Here is a 15,652-nt window from a genome sequence, read left to right as displayed (position 1 = left end):
GGGGTCACCCTGGGGTGACGGGAGGGCGGGGGCAGCAGGGTTATATAATTTTTGGTGGTGCCCAGAACGGGTCCAAGTCCTGCCCCCCCACCTGCCTAAGGCTCTGGGAGGGAGTTTGGGTGTGGGGTGCAGGCCCTGGGCGGGGGCAGGGAGTTGGGGTGCAGGAGGGGGTGCGGGCTCTGGCAGGGAGTATGGGTGCTGGGTGTGGGCTCTGTGCTGGGGCAGGGGTTGGGGTGCAGGAGAGAATGCAGGGGGCGGGCTCTGGGAGAGAGTTGGGGTGCAAGAGGGGGATGGGCTCTGGGAGGGAGGGGAAGGAGTTGGGGTGCAGGAGGAAGTGCAGGGTGCAGGTTCTGGGAGGGAGTGTGGGTGCTGGGTGCGGGCTTTGGGCTGGGGCAGGGGGTTGGGGTACAGGAGGGGGTGAGGGGTGCAGCACATACCTCAGGCGGCTCCCAAAAGCAACCCGCACGCCCCTACGGCAGTGGCTCCTACCTGGGGGGCCGGGAGGTCTCTGCATGTCGCTGGCTGCAGGGATCACCTCCGCTTCTCCCAAAGGTCGCAGTTCCAATGGCGGACACGGCGCTCAGGGCAGGGGCATGCATGGAGACACAGGGGCCGCAGGGACGTGCCAACTGCTTCTGGGAGTGGCGTGCCGTGCGAAGCAAGGGCAGGCAGGAAGTTGCTTTAGGCCCGCTGCACATCTGGTGATGGCGGCAGGGGCCCCCAGTCCCTTTAAAATCATCTGGGGCAGCAGGCAGGGCTGGGGAGATACCCGGCCCTGAACATTGGTGGAGCCAGGCTGCCGGGCCTTGAATATTCCTGGAGCCCGGGCACCACGGGCCCATATAACTCACCACCCCTGGTGGGGGGAGTTAGCTGGTGGGGCAACTTGGCTCCACCTCCCCCCACCAACTAACCATGTACCCCACCCAGCATCACCAAGCTCCACTTACAGAAGCAGGCCCCACCCACAACCCCAGGTCACCGCCATTACAAAGAGCTAACAGGTGGTGTCAGTAGGGTTCAGAGTGAACATCCATGTGCTCGATGACCAGTAAGGGCTGGGACTGCATGATCGCATCCTACACCTGCTGTTAACCCTCTGCTAGCCGCAGAGCAGGATAATGATCTGCCATTGCCGCCAGTTACCAGAGTTACCCTGTACTCCCGGGACCAGAGGACACCACCCCACTCCCAGAGCCTGGGAGAGAAACCAGGAATCCTGACTCCCAGCCTCCCCTGCTTTGATCCCTGGAGTTGCCCCAGACACAAAGAAAGCCTCATAGATGGCGGGAACTGGGGGGGTGCAGGATCGTCGCAACTCCTACTGTAGACAGGGCCCGTGTCTGTCTGCCCAGAGAGGGCAGGGCTTATGGCTAGTTAACCTCCCCTGCCCACATCCCATCCCTCTGCTCCAGGCAGGAAATGGGACATGAGCCTTTCCCCTCTAGGGGGCACCAGCTTTAGGAGGGCAATTGGGGCTTGTTGTTAGAGCGGGGAGTGGTACTGGGAGCCAGGACTTCTGGGTTCTATCCCTGGCTCTGGGAAGAGAGTGGGGTCTAGTGTTTGGTGGGGGGCTGGGAGTCAGGACTCCTGGGTTCTTTCCCCGACTCTGCCTTCCCCCTCCCAGGCTGGTTCCTAATCTTCCTGCTATCCCAGCTGTGCCCCCTCACCCAGAAATGCCTGCTCAGATGCTCAGGACCAGGGGTGGATTGTGGGGGCTGGGGGACAATGGGCCCAGCTGTCTGGCTGCCCGCCAGTCCCTGGGAGTGGGATCCCAGCCCGGAGCTGGCATTTCCCCTCACACAGGGGCCTTTGTCCTGTGATGGGGGGTGGGAATCTGGGTGGTGGAAACACTCCCTGCAGGGAGATGCCGGGGGTACTGGGGGGTGAGGGGGAAGGAGGCTGCAGCTGGGCAGAGGGCTTGGAGGTGTGAGTGTGGCTGGGGGGGATGGGCCCTAACAATGGGATCCGCAGCTGGAGTAAGGCTAGAACAGAGAGAGAGAGAGAGAGAGTGTGTCCCTGCTGCCCCCTGCTGGAGGGGACAAGCCCTGCTGGAGGGAGGGCGGGGGAGGTGGCACCCTGTGCTTTCTTCCCGAGTGAGAATTGTGATCAGGAACCAAGAGTCCTGACTCCCAGCCCCCCTGCTGTAACCACTAGACCCCACTCCCCTCCCAGAGTCTGAGCTCACTTGTAACTTGGCTGTGCTACACTAGTCAGTGACTGTGTATGTGTGTGAAGGAATAGCAGAAATCTTGTTAGGTTTAATGACCACCTGACTCCTCTTCTTCCTGCTCAGGATCCCAAAGTGCCAGGACATTAACATTATAACATCATCCCCCTCCCTGCCCCGCCCCACCCCGCCCCAGAAACACGACCTCTCCCCTCTTTGGAATCTGCTGGATTCTGTGCTTTGCGTGGATTTATGATTCCACATACGCAGCCACCTCTGGAGCAGGGCAGCTGGGGAAAAGACGCACATCACACTGCATGGGGATGGCTTGTCCGCCCTGAGATGCAGCCACCTCTGAGTCGGGGCAGCTGGGGAACAGCCATTTAGGACAGGAAGTCCTAACCAACCTGTGTCAACCAGGAGCTAGAACAGAGGCAGTCTGAACTGGGCTCTGGCCCAGACACTGGGGTTCACACTCCAGCTTGGCCTATCAAACTGCCTTCAGGCCTTGGGATCTTTACTGGCCATGAAGCGTCTGTCCCAGCCCTGCAGGGGGGTGCGTGGAATAGGAGGGACGATCCTGGCCAGTGGCCACCCACAGTTCAATTCCACATGGGGGCAGCAGTGGGACCCAGAGAGAGGGAGCTGCCCTGCAGCAGCCCCTTCTTCCCCCAGGGCCCGCCCCAGCCCTCTGCCCCAGTTTAATGACCCCCAGCTCCCCCCTGGCCAACCTGCAACCAGGAAACAGAATCCACCCAGCCAGGCTATACACAGGGACACGTCACCCCGACACCCAGTCACACCCGGATACACTGTCACCCCAACAGCTACACCAATACCCCGACAATCAGATACACTATCACCCTGACAGCCACACTGACACCCTGACAGCCATAGCAATACCCTGACACACTGACATGCTGTCACCCTTACAGTCACACTGATACTCCAACCCACTAACATGCTGTCACCCTGAAAGCCACACCTATACCCTTACACACTGACACATTGTTGCCCCGACAGCCACACCAATAGCCTGACACTGCTGTCCCCCTGACAGCTACACCGTCAACCTGACAGCCACACCAATACCCTGACACACTAACACGCTGTCACCCTGACAGCCACATTGATACATTGACACACTGACACAGTCACCCAGACAGCCACACTGACAGTCACCCCAACACACAGCCACACTGATACCCCGACACACTGACACAGTCACCCTGACAGCCACACTGACAGTCACCCCAACACACAGCCACATTGATACCCTGACACACTGACACAGTCACCCTGACAGTCACCCCAACACACAGCGACACTGATACCCCGACACACTGACACAGTCACCCGGACAGCCACACTGACAGTCACCCCAACACACAGCCACATTGATACCCTGACACACTGACACAGTCACCCGGACAGCCACACTGACAGTCACCCCAACACACAGCCACACTGATACCCCGACACACTGACACAGTCACCCTGACAGCCACACTGACAGTCACCCCAACACACAGCCACACTGATACCCCGACACACTGACACAGTCACCCGGACAGCCACACTGACAGTCACCCCAACACACAGCCACACTGATACCCCGACACACTGACACAGTCACCCGGACAGCCACACTGACAGTCACCCCAACACACAGCCACACTGATACCCCGACACACTGACACAGTCACCCGGACAGCCACACTGACAGTCACCCCAACACACAGCCACACTGATACCCCGACACACTGACACAGTCACCCGGACAGCCACACTGACAGTCACCCCAACACACAGCCACACTGATACCCCGACACACTGACACAGTCACCCTGACAGCCACACTGACAGTCACCCCAACACACAGCCACACTGATACCCCGACACACTGACACAGTCACCCGGACAGCCACACTGACAGTCACCCCAACACACAGGCACACTGATACCCCGACACACTGACACAGTCACCCGGACAGCCACACTGACAGTCACCCCAACACACAGCCACATTGATACCCTGACACACTGACACAGTCACCCGGACAGCCACACGGATACTCCAACACACCAAGCCAAGTCCCTATAGCCAAGTCCCACACAGCCCCACCCACACACCATCACCCGCCACACAGCCACATGGACACACTGACACGGGGGCACCAACCCACGGACAGAACCACACCCGCCCTCCAGGGGGCTGCTTCGCCCCACCCCACCCAGATCCCGCCATGGGGGGGCAGTTACGAAATTCTGCCTGAATTGACACCCCCCGCCCCCTTCCTCCAGACCCACCCCCACCCACTGCCGCGTCCCCTCCCCCATTCCCTCAGTCCCACCCCGCCCCCGCCCCTCTCCGGGCCGGGCGCTCCCCGCTGTCCGGTCCCGCACTCTGCGTTCGGCCGGGCTGACAGCTGCGAGGGGAGCGGGGTAAGGGGCGGCCGGGGGGCCCGGGGGAGACGCGGCAGGGGGAGGAGGGAAAGTCCTGTGGGGGGAAGGGGGCGGATCGGCTGAGATCTGGGCAACGGGAGAGGGGGTCTCTGCCCCCCAGGGAAGGGTCTAACCACGGGGGGGGTCTAACCATGGGGGAAGGGTCTAACAGGGGTTCTGTGCCCCCCAGGGAGTGGGTTTTACCGGGAGGGGGGCGGGCTTAAAAAGTGGGCTCTGACCACAGGGGGTCTAACTAGGGGGTCTAACCCTGGGGAGGTCTAACAGGGGGGACACCGCCCTCCAGGAGGGGGGTTTAACCTGGGGGTTCTAACGGGGACGTGCACTGTCTGGGGGATCTGCCCCCAGGGAGGTGGGTCTAACCCCAAGGGGTCAAACAGGGGGGGGTCTAACCCCGGGGAGGGGGATTTAACCGGGGGGGGTGTCTAACAGGGGGCTCTGCCCCCAGGGTGGAGGCTCTAACCACGGGGGGGGTGTCTAACCATGGGGAGGTCTAAAGGGGGGTTTAATGGGGGGTTGCCCCCCAAAGAGGAGGTCTAGCCATGGGGGGTTCTAACAGGGGGTCTCTGCCCCCCACGATGGGGTTTTAACCTGGGGGGGCTTAAAAGGTGGGCTCTGCCCTCCAGGGAGGGGAGTCTAACTATGGAGGGGTCCAACTGGGGGGCTCTGACCCCAGGGAGAGGGGTCTAACCACAGGGGAGTCTAACAGGGGGGCTTTTCCCCCCAGGGAGGGGGGTCTAACCAAAGGGGGGGTCTAATGAGGGGGCTCTACCCCCCAGGAGGGGGCTTTAACCAGAGGGTTCTAACAGGGGGGCACTGCCTGGGGGATCTGCCCCCAGGGAAGTGGGTCTAATCCCAGGGATGTCTAACAGGGGGGCTCTGCCCCCCAGGAAGGGGGTCTAACCACAGGAGGTTCTAATAGGGGGATGTCTGACCCAGGGGAGGGTTGGGGTGATGACTGGGAAGGGAGGACGGGATATTTTGCAGGGGGAGAGGTTGGGGATGTACTAGCACCTTAGGGGAATGTTTGGGGTGCTCAGGTGGCCCCGACTCTGCCCCAGGGGCCCATCTGACAGGCCTGGTCCAGAGGCACTTGTGCCTGTAGGAGGGTCCATCCCCCACTGCAGTGGGAGGCAGCTCCCCCTCCTGGATCTCAGGGTCTCCCCATAGCCAAGTCCATCCATGACACCAGCTCCCTCCCCACCAGGCCTGTGGTGCCTAGTGGCAGAGAGTTCCACAGGTCAATGGTGGGACAAATGGCCCCATGTCCTTGGGCCAAGAGACTGGTGCGGAGACCCTCATGGCCTGGCCTGTCCCACTGGCATGGCCCCCCAGCCCCTCCCCCAGTGCCTCCCTCGGGGCTTCTTGCCAGGTGGCAACCAACACCTGGTGACTTCTGTGTGGACAAGGGAGCAGTGGCGGGGGGGGAGGGAGGATTCAGGGAGAGGGGTGGGGTGAAGGGGGTTGTGGGAGCAGTAATGGGGTAGGGATGAGGAGAAGGGGGAGGTATGTGGCACAAGGGTGAGGGGTCCCAATGCTGGGCCGGGGGACTGTGGGGGGGTCCCCCCTTCCCCTCCCGAGCTGTGGGGGGACCCATGTCCCAGCTTGGCACAAAGCTGCCCATGCAGCTTTTGGGGGAGTTGGAGGTGGGATCTGGTCACCTTGGTGTCCCACTGGCCCCAGTACCCCTGCCCAGCTGAGACGTGAGCCGAGCTGTGGGTGCTGCATGCCAGGCCAGCTGAGTCAGGGGTATTTATACTCCAGTGCCGGGGCCCGGGTATATTTAGACACGCTGCCAGGGAGCGCGAAGACCCAACAATCCCAGCTGGGGCTAGAGGGGGTGTCTGGCAGCTCTCCTCAGAGAGGGGGCACAGACAGAGGGGCCCTACTTTAACCACTAGACCCCCTCCACTCCCAGAGCTGGGAGAGAACCCAGGAGTCCTGGATCCCAGCCCTCCCTTGCTAGTCACACCACACAGATCTGTTATCGAGAGCTCCCATCCTGTCCAGGGCTTGTCAGGCAGCCAACCCAGCCGAATTTAGCTGCCTTAATCTCTGCCCCTGAGCCAGTCCCCGCGGCCCACGATAACGCCCTGTCCTGCCCAGCCGCCAGCAAGAGGCCCAGGCCCGAACGCAGGGGTAGGTGCAGGGAGCTGTGGGTCGGGACGGAGGGGCACCGGCAGAGCTGTGGGTGGGGATACCAGGGACTGTGGGTTGGGACGGAGGGGCACTGGCAGAGCTGTGGGGGGGGGGCAGTCCAGGGCTGGGATACCAGGGACTGTGGGTCGGGACGGAGGGGCACCGGCAGAGCTGGGGGGGGGGCAGTCCAGGGCTGGGATACCAGGGACTGTGGGTCGGGACGGAGGGGCACCGGCAGAGCTGGGGGGGGGGGCAGTCCAGGGCTGGGATACCAGGGACTGTGGGTCGGGACGGAGGGGCACCGGCAGAGCTGTGGGAGGGGGCAGTCCAGGGCTGGGATATCAGAGGCTGTGGGTTGGGACGGAGGGGCACCAGCAGAGCTGTGGGTGGGGATACCAGGGACTGTGGGTCGGGACAGAGGGGCACCGGCAGAGCTGTGGTGGGGGGGCAGTCCAGGGCTGGGATACCAGGGACTGTGGGTTGGGACGGAGGGGCACCGGCAGAGCTGTGGTGGGGGGGCAGTCCAGGGCTGGGATACAGGAGGCTGTGGGTCGGGACGGAGGGGCACCGGCAGAGCTGTGGTGGGGGGGCAGTCCAGGGCTGGGATACAGGAGGCTGTGGGTTGGGACGGAGGGGCACCGGCAGAGCTGTGGTGGGGGGGCAGTCCAGGGCTGGGATACAGGAGGCTGTGGGTTGGGACGGAGGGGCACCGGCAGAGCTGTGGTGGGGGGGCAGTCCAGGGCTGGGATACAGGAGGCTGTGGGTTGGGACGGAGGGGCACCGGCAGAGCTGTGGTGGGGGGGGCAGTCCAGGGCTGGGATACAGGAGGCTGTGGGTTGGGACGGAGGGGCACCGGCAGAGCTGTGGTGGGGGGGCAGTCCAGGGCTGGGATACAGGAGGCTGTGGGTCGGGACGGAGGGGCACCGGCAGAGCTGTGGGTGGGGATACCAGGGACTGTGGGTCGGGACGGAGGGGCACCGGCAGAGCTGTGGGGGGGGGGGCAGTCCAGGGCTGGGATAGAAGATGTCTGGGTCAGGACTGAGGGGCACTGGTAGAGTTCTGTGGGAGCAGGACTGGGCTAGCACGGGGCTGCGTGTTGGGAGTGAGGGGCACTCGGGGGGGTGGGGCAGGGCTAGGATAATAGGGGTGCAGGTCGGGAGTGAGGGGCCCTGGCAGAATGGGGGTGCTGCGGGGTCTGGGCAGAGGCAGGCCCCAGGGGTGCTGACGTGTAGTGGCTATGGGGCATGCAGGCTGGAATGTTCTCTGCTCTGTGGGGAATGGCAGGAGGGGGGGCATCCAGCACTGGGGGGGGGGCAAGGCGTAACTCGGGGTTACGGGCGCCCAGGGTTACGGGCGCCCAGTGCCAGGGATTAGGCTGGCAAATGCAAATCCCCTGGGTTAACCCTTTATTGGCTGCAGACAAAGCAGGGACCGAGGGGGGTGGGTATTTACACTCACCCCCGTATCTCAGAAGGGGGTCCTCTATCTGGGGGTTAGAGACTACAGAGATCCCCACTCCCCTTCCTACCATGTGTCACTGCTGGCAGGTTAGAGCAGGGGGCTGGGAGCCAGGACTCCTGGGTTCTCTCCTGGCTCTGGCAGGGGAGTGGGGTCTAATGGATGGAGCTGGGGGGGGCACTGATGCGAAGCTGCAGGCTGCACAGTGCTGGGCGGGGAGATGAGGAGGCGCCAGCTTCTCCCGCCCCCCAAGTGCAGAGGGAGCAGAACCCTGGGTGAGGCTGGTGGGACTCGGTGTCCAAAAGGCATGAGGCCAGCCCAGGGTCTTCTTGCCTGCCCCCTCCTCCCACCCTGGGGTCCCCTGGCTTGAGGGGGCGGGGCAGGGTTATCATCTGCAAACACTGCCCGGCAGGCTGGGGGGGGCGCAAGGTCACATCTCTATGGTAACAAACCTTTGGCCCCCAGCAGACCCACCAGGCAGGGGCCAGGTGTGAATGACCTGGCCCCACCCCCAACCCTGCCATGGACTGTACCCAGGCCATAGCCCCACCCCCCAGTACCTCCCATCCCACCCCAGCCCCCCAGACTCCCCCACCCCTGCCACAGCTCCACCCTGCCCCCAATATCTCCCATCCTGGCCCTGCCACGGCCCCACTCACCAGCCCTCTTTCTGCCCCCCTGTACCTCCCCCCCACTACCTTCTCACCCTGTCCCTGCCCCCCACAACCCCCTACCTGTAACACAGCCCCATTCCTTCCCCCCAGTACCTCCCATCCTGCCCCCCAGTACACCCCCACCCCTGCCACAGCCCCACCCCCCCACTACCTTCCCACCCCATCCCTGACCCCCAGAACCCCCTACCAGTGCCACAGCCCCGTTCCTGCCCCCCACGACTTCTCACCCCATCCCTGCCCCCCAGAACCCCCTACCCGTGCCACAGCCCTGTTCCTGCCCCCCAGTACCTCCCATCCCAGCCCTGCCCCCCAGTAAATCCCCACCCGGGTCCCTCCCCACGCGCCATGACCTCACCGTACCCCCTCCGCCCCCATGGTCCACAGTCCCTCCCTTTGCTTCCCCCATCCCGTGCCCTGCCAGGGCCTCACCCTCCCATCTTGTCCCTCCCTGGCTTTTCCTGTTTCTGTGCTCCCCTCCCTTCTCCCCCATGGCGGGCGGCGCTGACCCTCTGTCCCTTGGTGTCTCAGCAGGACAGACATGGGGACGTGGATCCTGCTGCTGTTCTGCTGGGCCCTGCTGGGAGCAGCCAGTGCTGGTGAGTGCCGGGGGCAAGAGAACGCAGGGGAGCTCCCAGAACCCGGATCCCAGACCCAGGGCCTATGGTATGTCACCGGGAACAAGGAGCTGCCAAGCCTCCAGGATAGTCTGGGAGTCTCCAGGAATTAAAGACAATGTCATGTGATGAAACCTCCAGGAATTCATCCAACCAAAGTTGGCAACCCTAGGGGAGAGAACCCAGGAGTCCTGGTGCCTAGCCCCCTGCTCTAACCACTAGATCCCCCTCCCCTCGAGAAGAGCACCCAGGTTAGCTCCAGCCCCCCTCCAAGTGGTGCACCCGCACCCCTGGATCAGAGGTGCTGAACTAGGGTGCTGGGGTGTGGCCACACCCCAGCTTGCAGTGGTTTCCCAGGTTTGTAGTTTGGGTCGGGGTCCAGCCCCACCACTGTCCCTGCCCAATCTGTCACTGGGCAGGGCCAGGGCTTTTGTGCACCAACCAACTCGCAGCTTGGAGGGAGCCCAAACTGCAGAGATTCAAAAAGCTCCATCTACCCACTCAGCTGCGGGGCGACAGGGGAAACCGCCAGTGTGGGGAGCACAGCCTGGGGGAGCCAGCAGCGGCATGAGCGGGCGGGGGGTGGAGGAATCCCAGCAGCAGGGAAGGGGACAGCGGGGTGAGTGGGGAGGGGACGGGGAGGAGTCCCAGCAGCAGGGAAGGGGGCAGCGGGGCGAGTGGGGATGGGAGGAGCCAAAGCGGGGGACGGGGGGGACTCCCAGCAGCAGGAAAGGGGGCAGTGAGGTGAGCGAGGAGGAGGAATCCCAGCACAGGGGAGGGGACAGTGGGGGGCAGGTATCCCAGGAGCGGGGCAGGGGGCAGTGGGGTGGGAGGAGGGTGGAATCCCAGCAGCAGGAGGAGGGGGGGAACTAATCCCAGCAGTGGAGAGTGGCTTGGGGAGGTCTAATGGTTTCAGCAGTGAACTAGGACTCAGGACCTCTCGGTTCTAATCCCAGCTCTGCCCCAGACACCCTGTGGGACCCTGGCACCCATTCCCTGCCCTCTGGGCCAGCCAGTCCCCCACCCGGGGCTGGATGGGAGTCAGTGCCCCCTGAAGGGCCCCAGCCCCCCTTCACCAGCCAGGCAGGCCCCAGGAGGTGAGGCGACTAGGGCTCCAGTGGCTCAGCATGTCAGGGCAGATGCTCAGGGCGATGCCAAAGGGGCTCCCTGGTCAGCCGGGGGGCCCCCAGCAAGCAGTCGCTGGGCAAGTGAAGAGTTTGTCCATCTGCCTAGTGCTGGCCACAGCTTTTGGGGGCAGGGTGTCTTTTACACCCCTCAGAAATGTAGCTACTCTGAGGGAAGTTTTCAGTCTAGACCAGCCCTAGGGGCCAGGACTCCTGGGTTCTGTCCCCAGCTCTGGGAGGGGAGTGGGATCAGGACTCCTGGGTTCTTTCTTTGGCACTAGGAGGGTAGTGGTGCCTAAGGGTTAGAGCAGGGGGTGGGGGGGACAGACTGGAGGCCAGAGGGGTTAGAGTGCACTCCATGTCTCCGTAGCATCTCTGAATCCCAGGACAGAGATCCTTAACGCCTCTCTCTCTCTCTCTCTCTCTCTCTCTCTCTCAGAGCCTCCCAAGGAGCACGACCCCTTTAACTACGGTGAGCTGGGGGGTCTCAGGGCGGGTGGCTGCTGAGCGGGGCCTCTGACCAGGGGCTGGCAGCTGCTGGGAGGGGGGTGGAGGGTGTCTGTGGTGCACAGATTAGATTTCTCTTCGGTGCCAGCTGCAGCCACTAGGGGGCGGCAGCATGGCAGGGGTCAGTGCATGTCCGCACCAGCGCACACACATGCAGACCAGGGCCCAGCCCCTCCAGCAGGGGGCGGCAGGGACACACAAACGCACGTGTACAATGGCTGTGTATCGGTGTCTCTCTCTGGGGGGGGCAGGTCCCCTCTCCCCCTGAGCCCGTCTCTCCCCCCAGACTATCAGTCCCTGAGAATTGGAGGCCTCATCTTCGCGGTCATCCTCTTTCTGCTGGGAATCCTCATCATCCTCAGTGAGTATCCAGCGCCCCCTAGAGGGGAAAGGCCCCATGTCCTGTTCCCTGCCCAGCCAGTCCCCTGCCCTGAGGCTGGATCAGGGCCAATGCCCCCTAGAGGGGAAGGCCCCATGTCCCATCCCCTTGAGCCAGTCAGTTGCTCAGCCAGAGAGGAGGGGGAGTTTTTGGGTGGCTGGTTCCTCTGGGTGCTGCTTCTGGGGCTGGTTGGACACCAGGTCCCTTCAGCCCCATAAATCTCACCCAGAGCTTTGGCTCCATCTGTATCTGCTGGGGGGGGGAGGGGGTGTGATGGCTAACCACCACAGTTCCCCCAGTCTGCTTTCATTAACCCCTCGCTGCTCAGCCTGCTGCTACTCAGCACCCCCCCAAGCCACCAAACCCCACTCCCCTCCTGGAGCCAGGATAGAACCCAGGAGTCCTGGCTCCCAGCCCCCCCGCAGCTCCCTGTCCTGCCCCGCCCTGTCCTGGCCTGCCCTGCCACGCCATCTCGCTGCCAGGGGGTATTTACTGTTTTATCTTTTCTAGGTCGACGCTGCCGTTGTAAATTTAACCAGCAACAAAGGTAAATACCCCACTGCCCACCGCTCACAATGCACCCTAGGGCTGGGACCGGAGGGGGCTGCAGGTCAGGAGTGAGGGGCTCCGGCAGAGCTGTGGGGGAGGGGAGCCCATTGCTGGGATAATGGGGGCTGCGGGTTGGGAGTGAAGGACATGGGTGGGTGGGGGCTGGGGGGCTGCTGAGAGTACAGGGACCCATGTAATGCTGCTGTCCCCCCAGGACTGGTGAACCAGACGAGGAGGAAGGGACTCTCCGAAGCTCCATTCGCCGTAAGTACCAGGCATCCTGCAGCCTCGGATTAACACATGGGCCTACAGAGGAGGGGAGTGCAGGGGTTGGGAGCGCAGGGGGCACAGGGCTGGGAGTTGGGAGTGTGGGGGGCACAGGGCCAGGGTGGGGGTTGGGAGCGTGGGGGGCACAGGGCAGAGGGTGGGAGTGCAGGAGGGGAGTGCAGGGGTTGGAAGCGCGGTGGGCACAGGGCTGGGAGTTGGGGGCGTGTGGGGCAGAGGGTGGGGGTGCAGGAGGGGAGTGCAGGGGTTGGAAGCGCGGTGGGCACAGGGCTGGGAGTTGGGGGCGTGTGGGGCACAGGGCAGAGGGTGGGGGTGCAGGAGGGGAGTGCAGGGGTTGGGAGCGCAGGGGGCACAGGGCTGGGAGTTGGGAGTGTGGGGGGCACAGGGCCAGGGTGGGGGTTGGGAGCGTGGGGGGCACAGGGCAGAGGGTGGGAGTGCAGGAGGGGAGTGCAGGGGTTGGAAGCGCGGTGGGCACAGGGCTGGGAGTTGGGGGCGTGTGGGGCAGAGGGTGGGGGTGCAGGAGGGGAGTGCAGGGGTTGGAAGCGCGGTGGGCACAGGGCTGGGAGTTGGGGGCGTGTGGGGCAGAGGGTGGGGGTGCAGGAGGGGAGTGCAGGGGTTGGAAGCGCGGTGGGCACAGGGCTGGGAGTTGGGGGCGTGTGGGGCACAGGGCAGAGGGTGGGGGTGCAGGAGGGGAGTGCAGGGGTGGGGAGGCCGGGGGGCACAGGCCCGAGGTGAGGGGTGCGGGGGGATCAGGGCTTGGGTGGGGGTGCAGGAGGGGAGTGCAGGGGTTGGGAGCGCAGGGGGCACAGGGCTGGGAGTTGGGAGTGTGGGGGGCACAGGGCCAGGGTGGGGGTTGGGAGCGTGTGGGGCACAGGGCAGAGGGTGGGAGTGCAGGAGGGGAGTGCAGGGGTTGGAAGCGCGGTGGGCACAGGGCTGGGAGTTGGGGGCGTGTGGGGCAGAGGGTGGGGGTGCAGGAGGGGAGTGCAGGGGTTGGAAGCGCGGTGGGCATAGGGCTGGGAGTTGGGAGTGTGTGGGGCACAGGGCAGAGGGTGGGGGTGCAGGAGGGGAGTGCAGGGGTGGGGAGGCCGGGGGGCACAGGCCCGAGGTGAGGGGTGCGGGGGGATCAGGGCTTGGGTGGGGGTTGGGGGCACGGAGGGCACAGTGCAGCACAGAGTAAGGGGGGCAATACACCATGCCTCTTACTTCTTCGCTGCTGGTGTTGTCTTTGGAGCCAGCAGCCGCTGCTCTCCGGCCACCTGGCCAGTGCTTAACTTTGTGCTGGGGCTGAGCCCGGCACCTCGTTCAATACAAATTAAGCGCTGGGAGGAGGCAGCAGGGCCCTGGGGAGTGGAGAGACCATGGGGGCCATGGGCAATGTGGGGGGCAACATGCTCACAGGGGACAGGGGCACCATTTTCCCTAAGGCCAGCCCTGCCTGGCTCCAGCTTCTGGCCTGGCCTGGCCTGGCCTGACCAGGGGGCGGGGCCTCGGGGGTGGGGGCCCATGGTGACAGGGAGGCAGTGTGGGGGGCCCAAAAGTTCTTTGTGCCAAGGGTCCTAATAAATCTTAATCCACTTCTGCCTCCCCTCCCGCCCTTGGTGACCCTGTGTGACACATGCTGGGGGAGGGCATGGCCAGGATGCTGGGGTCCTCTCCCCACCCCCGCAGGGCTGGTCTATCAAGGATCTGACCCCAGTTCCCGCAGGCAGAACCCCGCCCTGGGCACCTGACTCCTTGACTCTTTTCTACAGGTTTGTCCACCCGGATGAGATAGGCGGGCCCAGAGGCTGGTGAGTGGGGAGGCAGGGGGAAGGGATGGGACATGGGGCCCTTTCCCCCAGGGGAACATGAGCAGTGCTCAGTTTGTGCCAGGGCTGAGCCCTTGGCGTCTCCGGGCTGGGCCGTCAAGCCACCTCCGGGCTTGCTGCATTAGTTAGAAGTGCTAAAAAATTGCTGGGGCCCCGGGCACCTCTTTCACTACAAATGAAACACTGGGCGCTGGCTCTGGCCCCAGGGTGGGGGACTGGCTGGCTCAGGGAGGTGGGGAATGGGGCATGGGGGTTTCCCCTCCAGGGGCTGCCAGCTGCTATGAGTTCTGTGGATCTGCATTCCTACTGTGGCAGTCATCCACATTACATAGAGACCAAGACTCCTGGGTTCTAGCCCCAGCTCTGGGAGGAGAGTGGGGTCTGGAGGGTTAGAGCAGGGGGGACTGGGAGCCAGGACTCTGGGGTTCTATCCCTGGCTAGGGGAGTGGGGTCTAGGGGGCTGGAGCAGGGGGGCTGGGAGCCGGGACTCCTGGGTTCTCCCTTGGGTGGGGCAGTGTTGCTCATTGTCCATACATAATCCCTTCCCGTTTGCTCTTTGTGCAGGTCTCCCCAAGGCGCAGAACTCTCCCTGGATATGAAGAGTGACTCCCTCTTCCCCCGCCCCATGCTGAATAGCCGTAGCACTTAGCCTAGACCAGGCCCCCCAAGCTCTGATTGCAGCCCGCAGAATCTGAGCCAGCCAGCAGGGGGCAATAGGGACACACACACGCGGCAGGTCTCATTCCCTCCAACAGGGGGCGGCCGAGACACACACACAGCGCAGGTCTTGTCCCCTCCAGCAGGGGGCAGCAGGGACACACAGAGCAGGGCCTGTCCCCAGCAGCAGGGGAACACCCCCACATTCTAGGGGTGCTGCCCTCGTGGGCTCTGGGCAGTGGTGCCAAGAGCCCTGTGTGTGAGGGGTGCAGGGAGGGGTGACCGTGGGGGGCGGCAGTCGGGGTCCCTGTTGAAGCGTCCGTCATGGGACTGTGGTGGGAACAGCTGGCTCCAACCTCTGGGTCAGGGCTGATCCCCTCCAGCAGGGGGCAGCAGGAACCCCCCCAGCCTCTGCAAGTGTCCCTGTGTCCAGCCGGGGGCGCTGTCCGTAGTCGCTGGCCGGAGATGGCTTCCCAATAAACGCTACCTGCCCCCTCCATCTGCCTCCTGGCACTTACTGCCTGGGGCGGGAGCCACTGTGTGTCAGCACTGAACCCCCACCCCCGCTGCCAAGCTTGCCCCCCCAGCTCTGCCAGTTCCCCTCACTCGCAGCCTGCTGCCCTCTCAGCCCTGGGCTCCCCCCCAGCTCTGCTGGTTCCCCTCACTCCTGACCCGACCCGCAGCCCCTCTCTCTCCTCCCTGGCTCCCGGTCGCCAGTGCATGGTCTGTGATCGCGGACAGGCCATTCCAAGGGCGCCGTGGGGCAGGGGCTGGGCCAGCTAGAGAAGCTGCCCCAAGAGTCGTGCGCTGGGAGCAGGTCCTGTC

At 64.0% G+C, this 15,652-nt stretch overlaps 1 protein-coding gene across 1 annotated transcript; it reads left to right on the top strand.

The window, feature by feature from the left end:
- The first annotated feature begins 4,538 nt into the window (after window positions 1-4,538).
- FXYD1 (FXYD domain containing ion transport regulator 1) lies at window positions 4,539-15,324 on the top strand. The gene is made up of 8 exons (XM_073322833.1): window positions 4,539-4,615; window positions 9,433-9,500; window positions 11,082-11,114; window positions 11,436-11,510; window positions 12,039-12,075; window positions 12,292-12,341; window positions 14,114-14,152; window positions 14,735-15,324. The coding sequence occupies exons 2-7, from the start codon at window positions 9,443-9,445 to the stop codon at window positions 14,134-14,136; spliced, it is 276 nt and encodes a 91-aa protein (XP_073178934.1). The 5' UTR covers window positions 4,539-4,615; window positions 9,433-9,442; the 3' UTR covers window positions 14,137-14,152; window positions 14,735-15,324.
- The last annotated feature ends 328 nt before the right edge of the window (window positions 15,325-15,652 follow it).

The sequence above is a fragment of the Lepidochelys kempii genome, chromosome 24, assembly GCF_965140265.1.
Source record: "Lepidochelys kempii isolate rLepKem1 chromosome 24, rLepKem1.hap2, whole genome shotgun sequence".
Classification (NCBI taxonomy): Eukaryota; Metazoa; Chordata; order Testudines; family Cheloniidae; genus Lepidochelys; species Lepidochelys kempii.
This window is presented reverse-complemented; position numbering and strand designations above follow the sequence as displayed.

What these genes read in the sequence shown, in the direction of transcription:
- FXYD1 (XM_073322833.1), top strand. Translation starts at nt 9,443, where the DNA reads ATGGGGACGTGGATCCTGCTGCTGTTCTGCTGGGCCCTGCTGGGAGCA. An exon ending in GCACGACCCCTTTAACTACG is followed by an intron (nt 11,115 to 11,435) that starts GTGAGCTGGGGG and finishes CTCTCCCCCCAG; the next exon opens with ACTATCAGTCCCTGAGAATT. An exon ending in GGGAATCCTCATCATCCTCA is followed by an intron (nt 11,511 to 12,038) that starts GTGAGTATCCAG and finishes TATCTTTTCTAG; the next exon opens with GTCGACGCTGCCGTTGTAAA.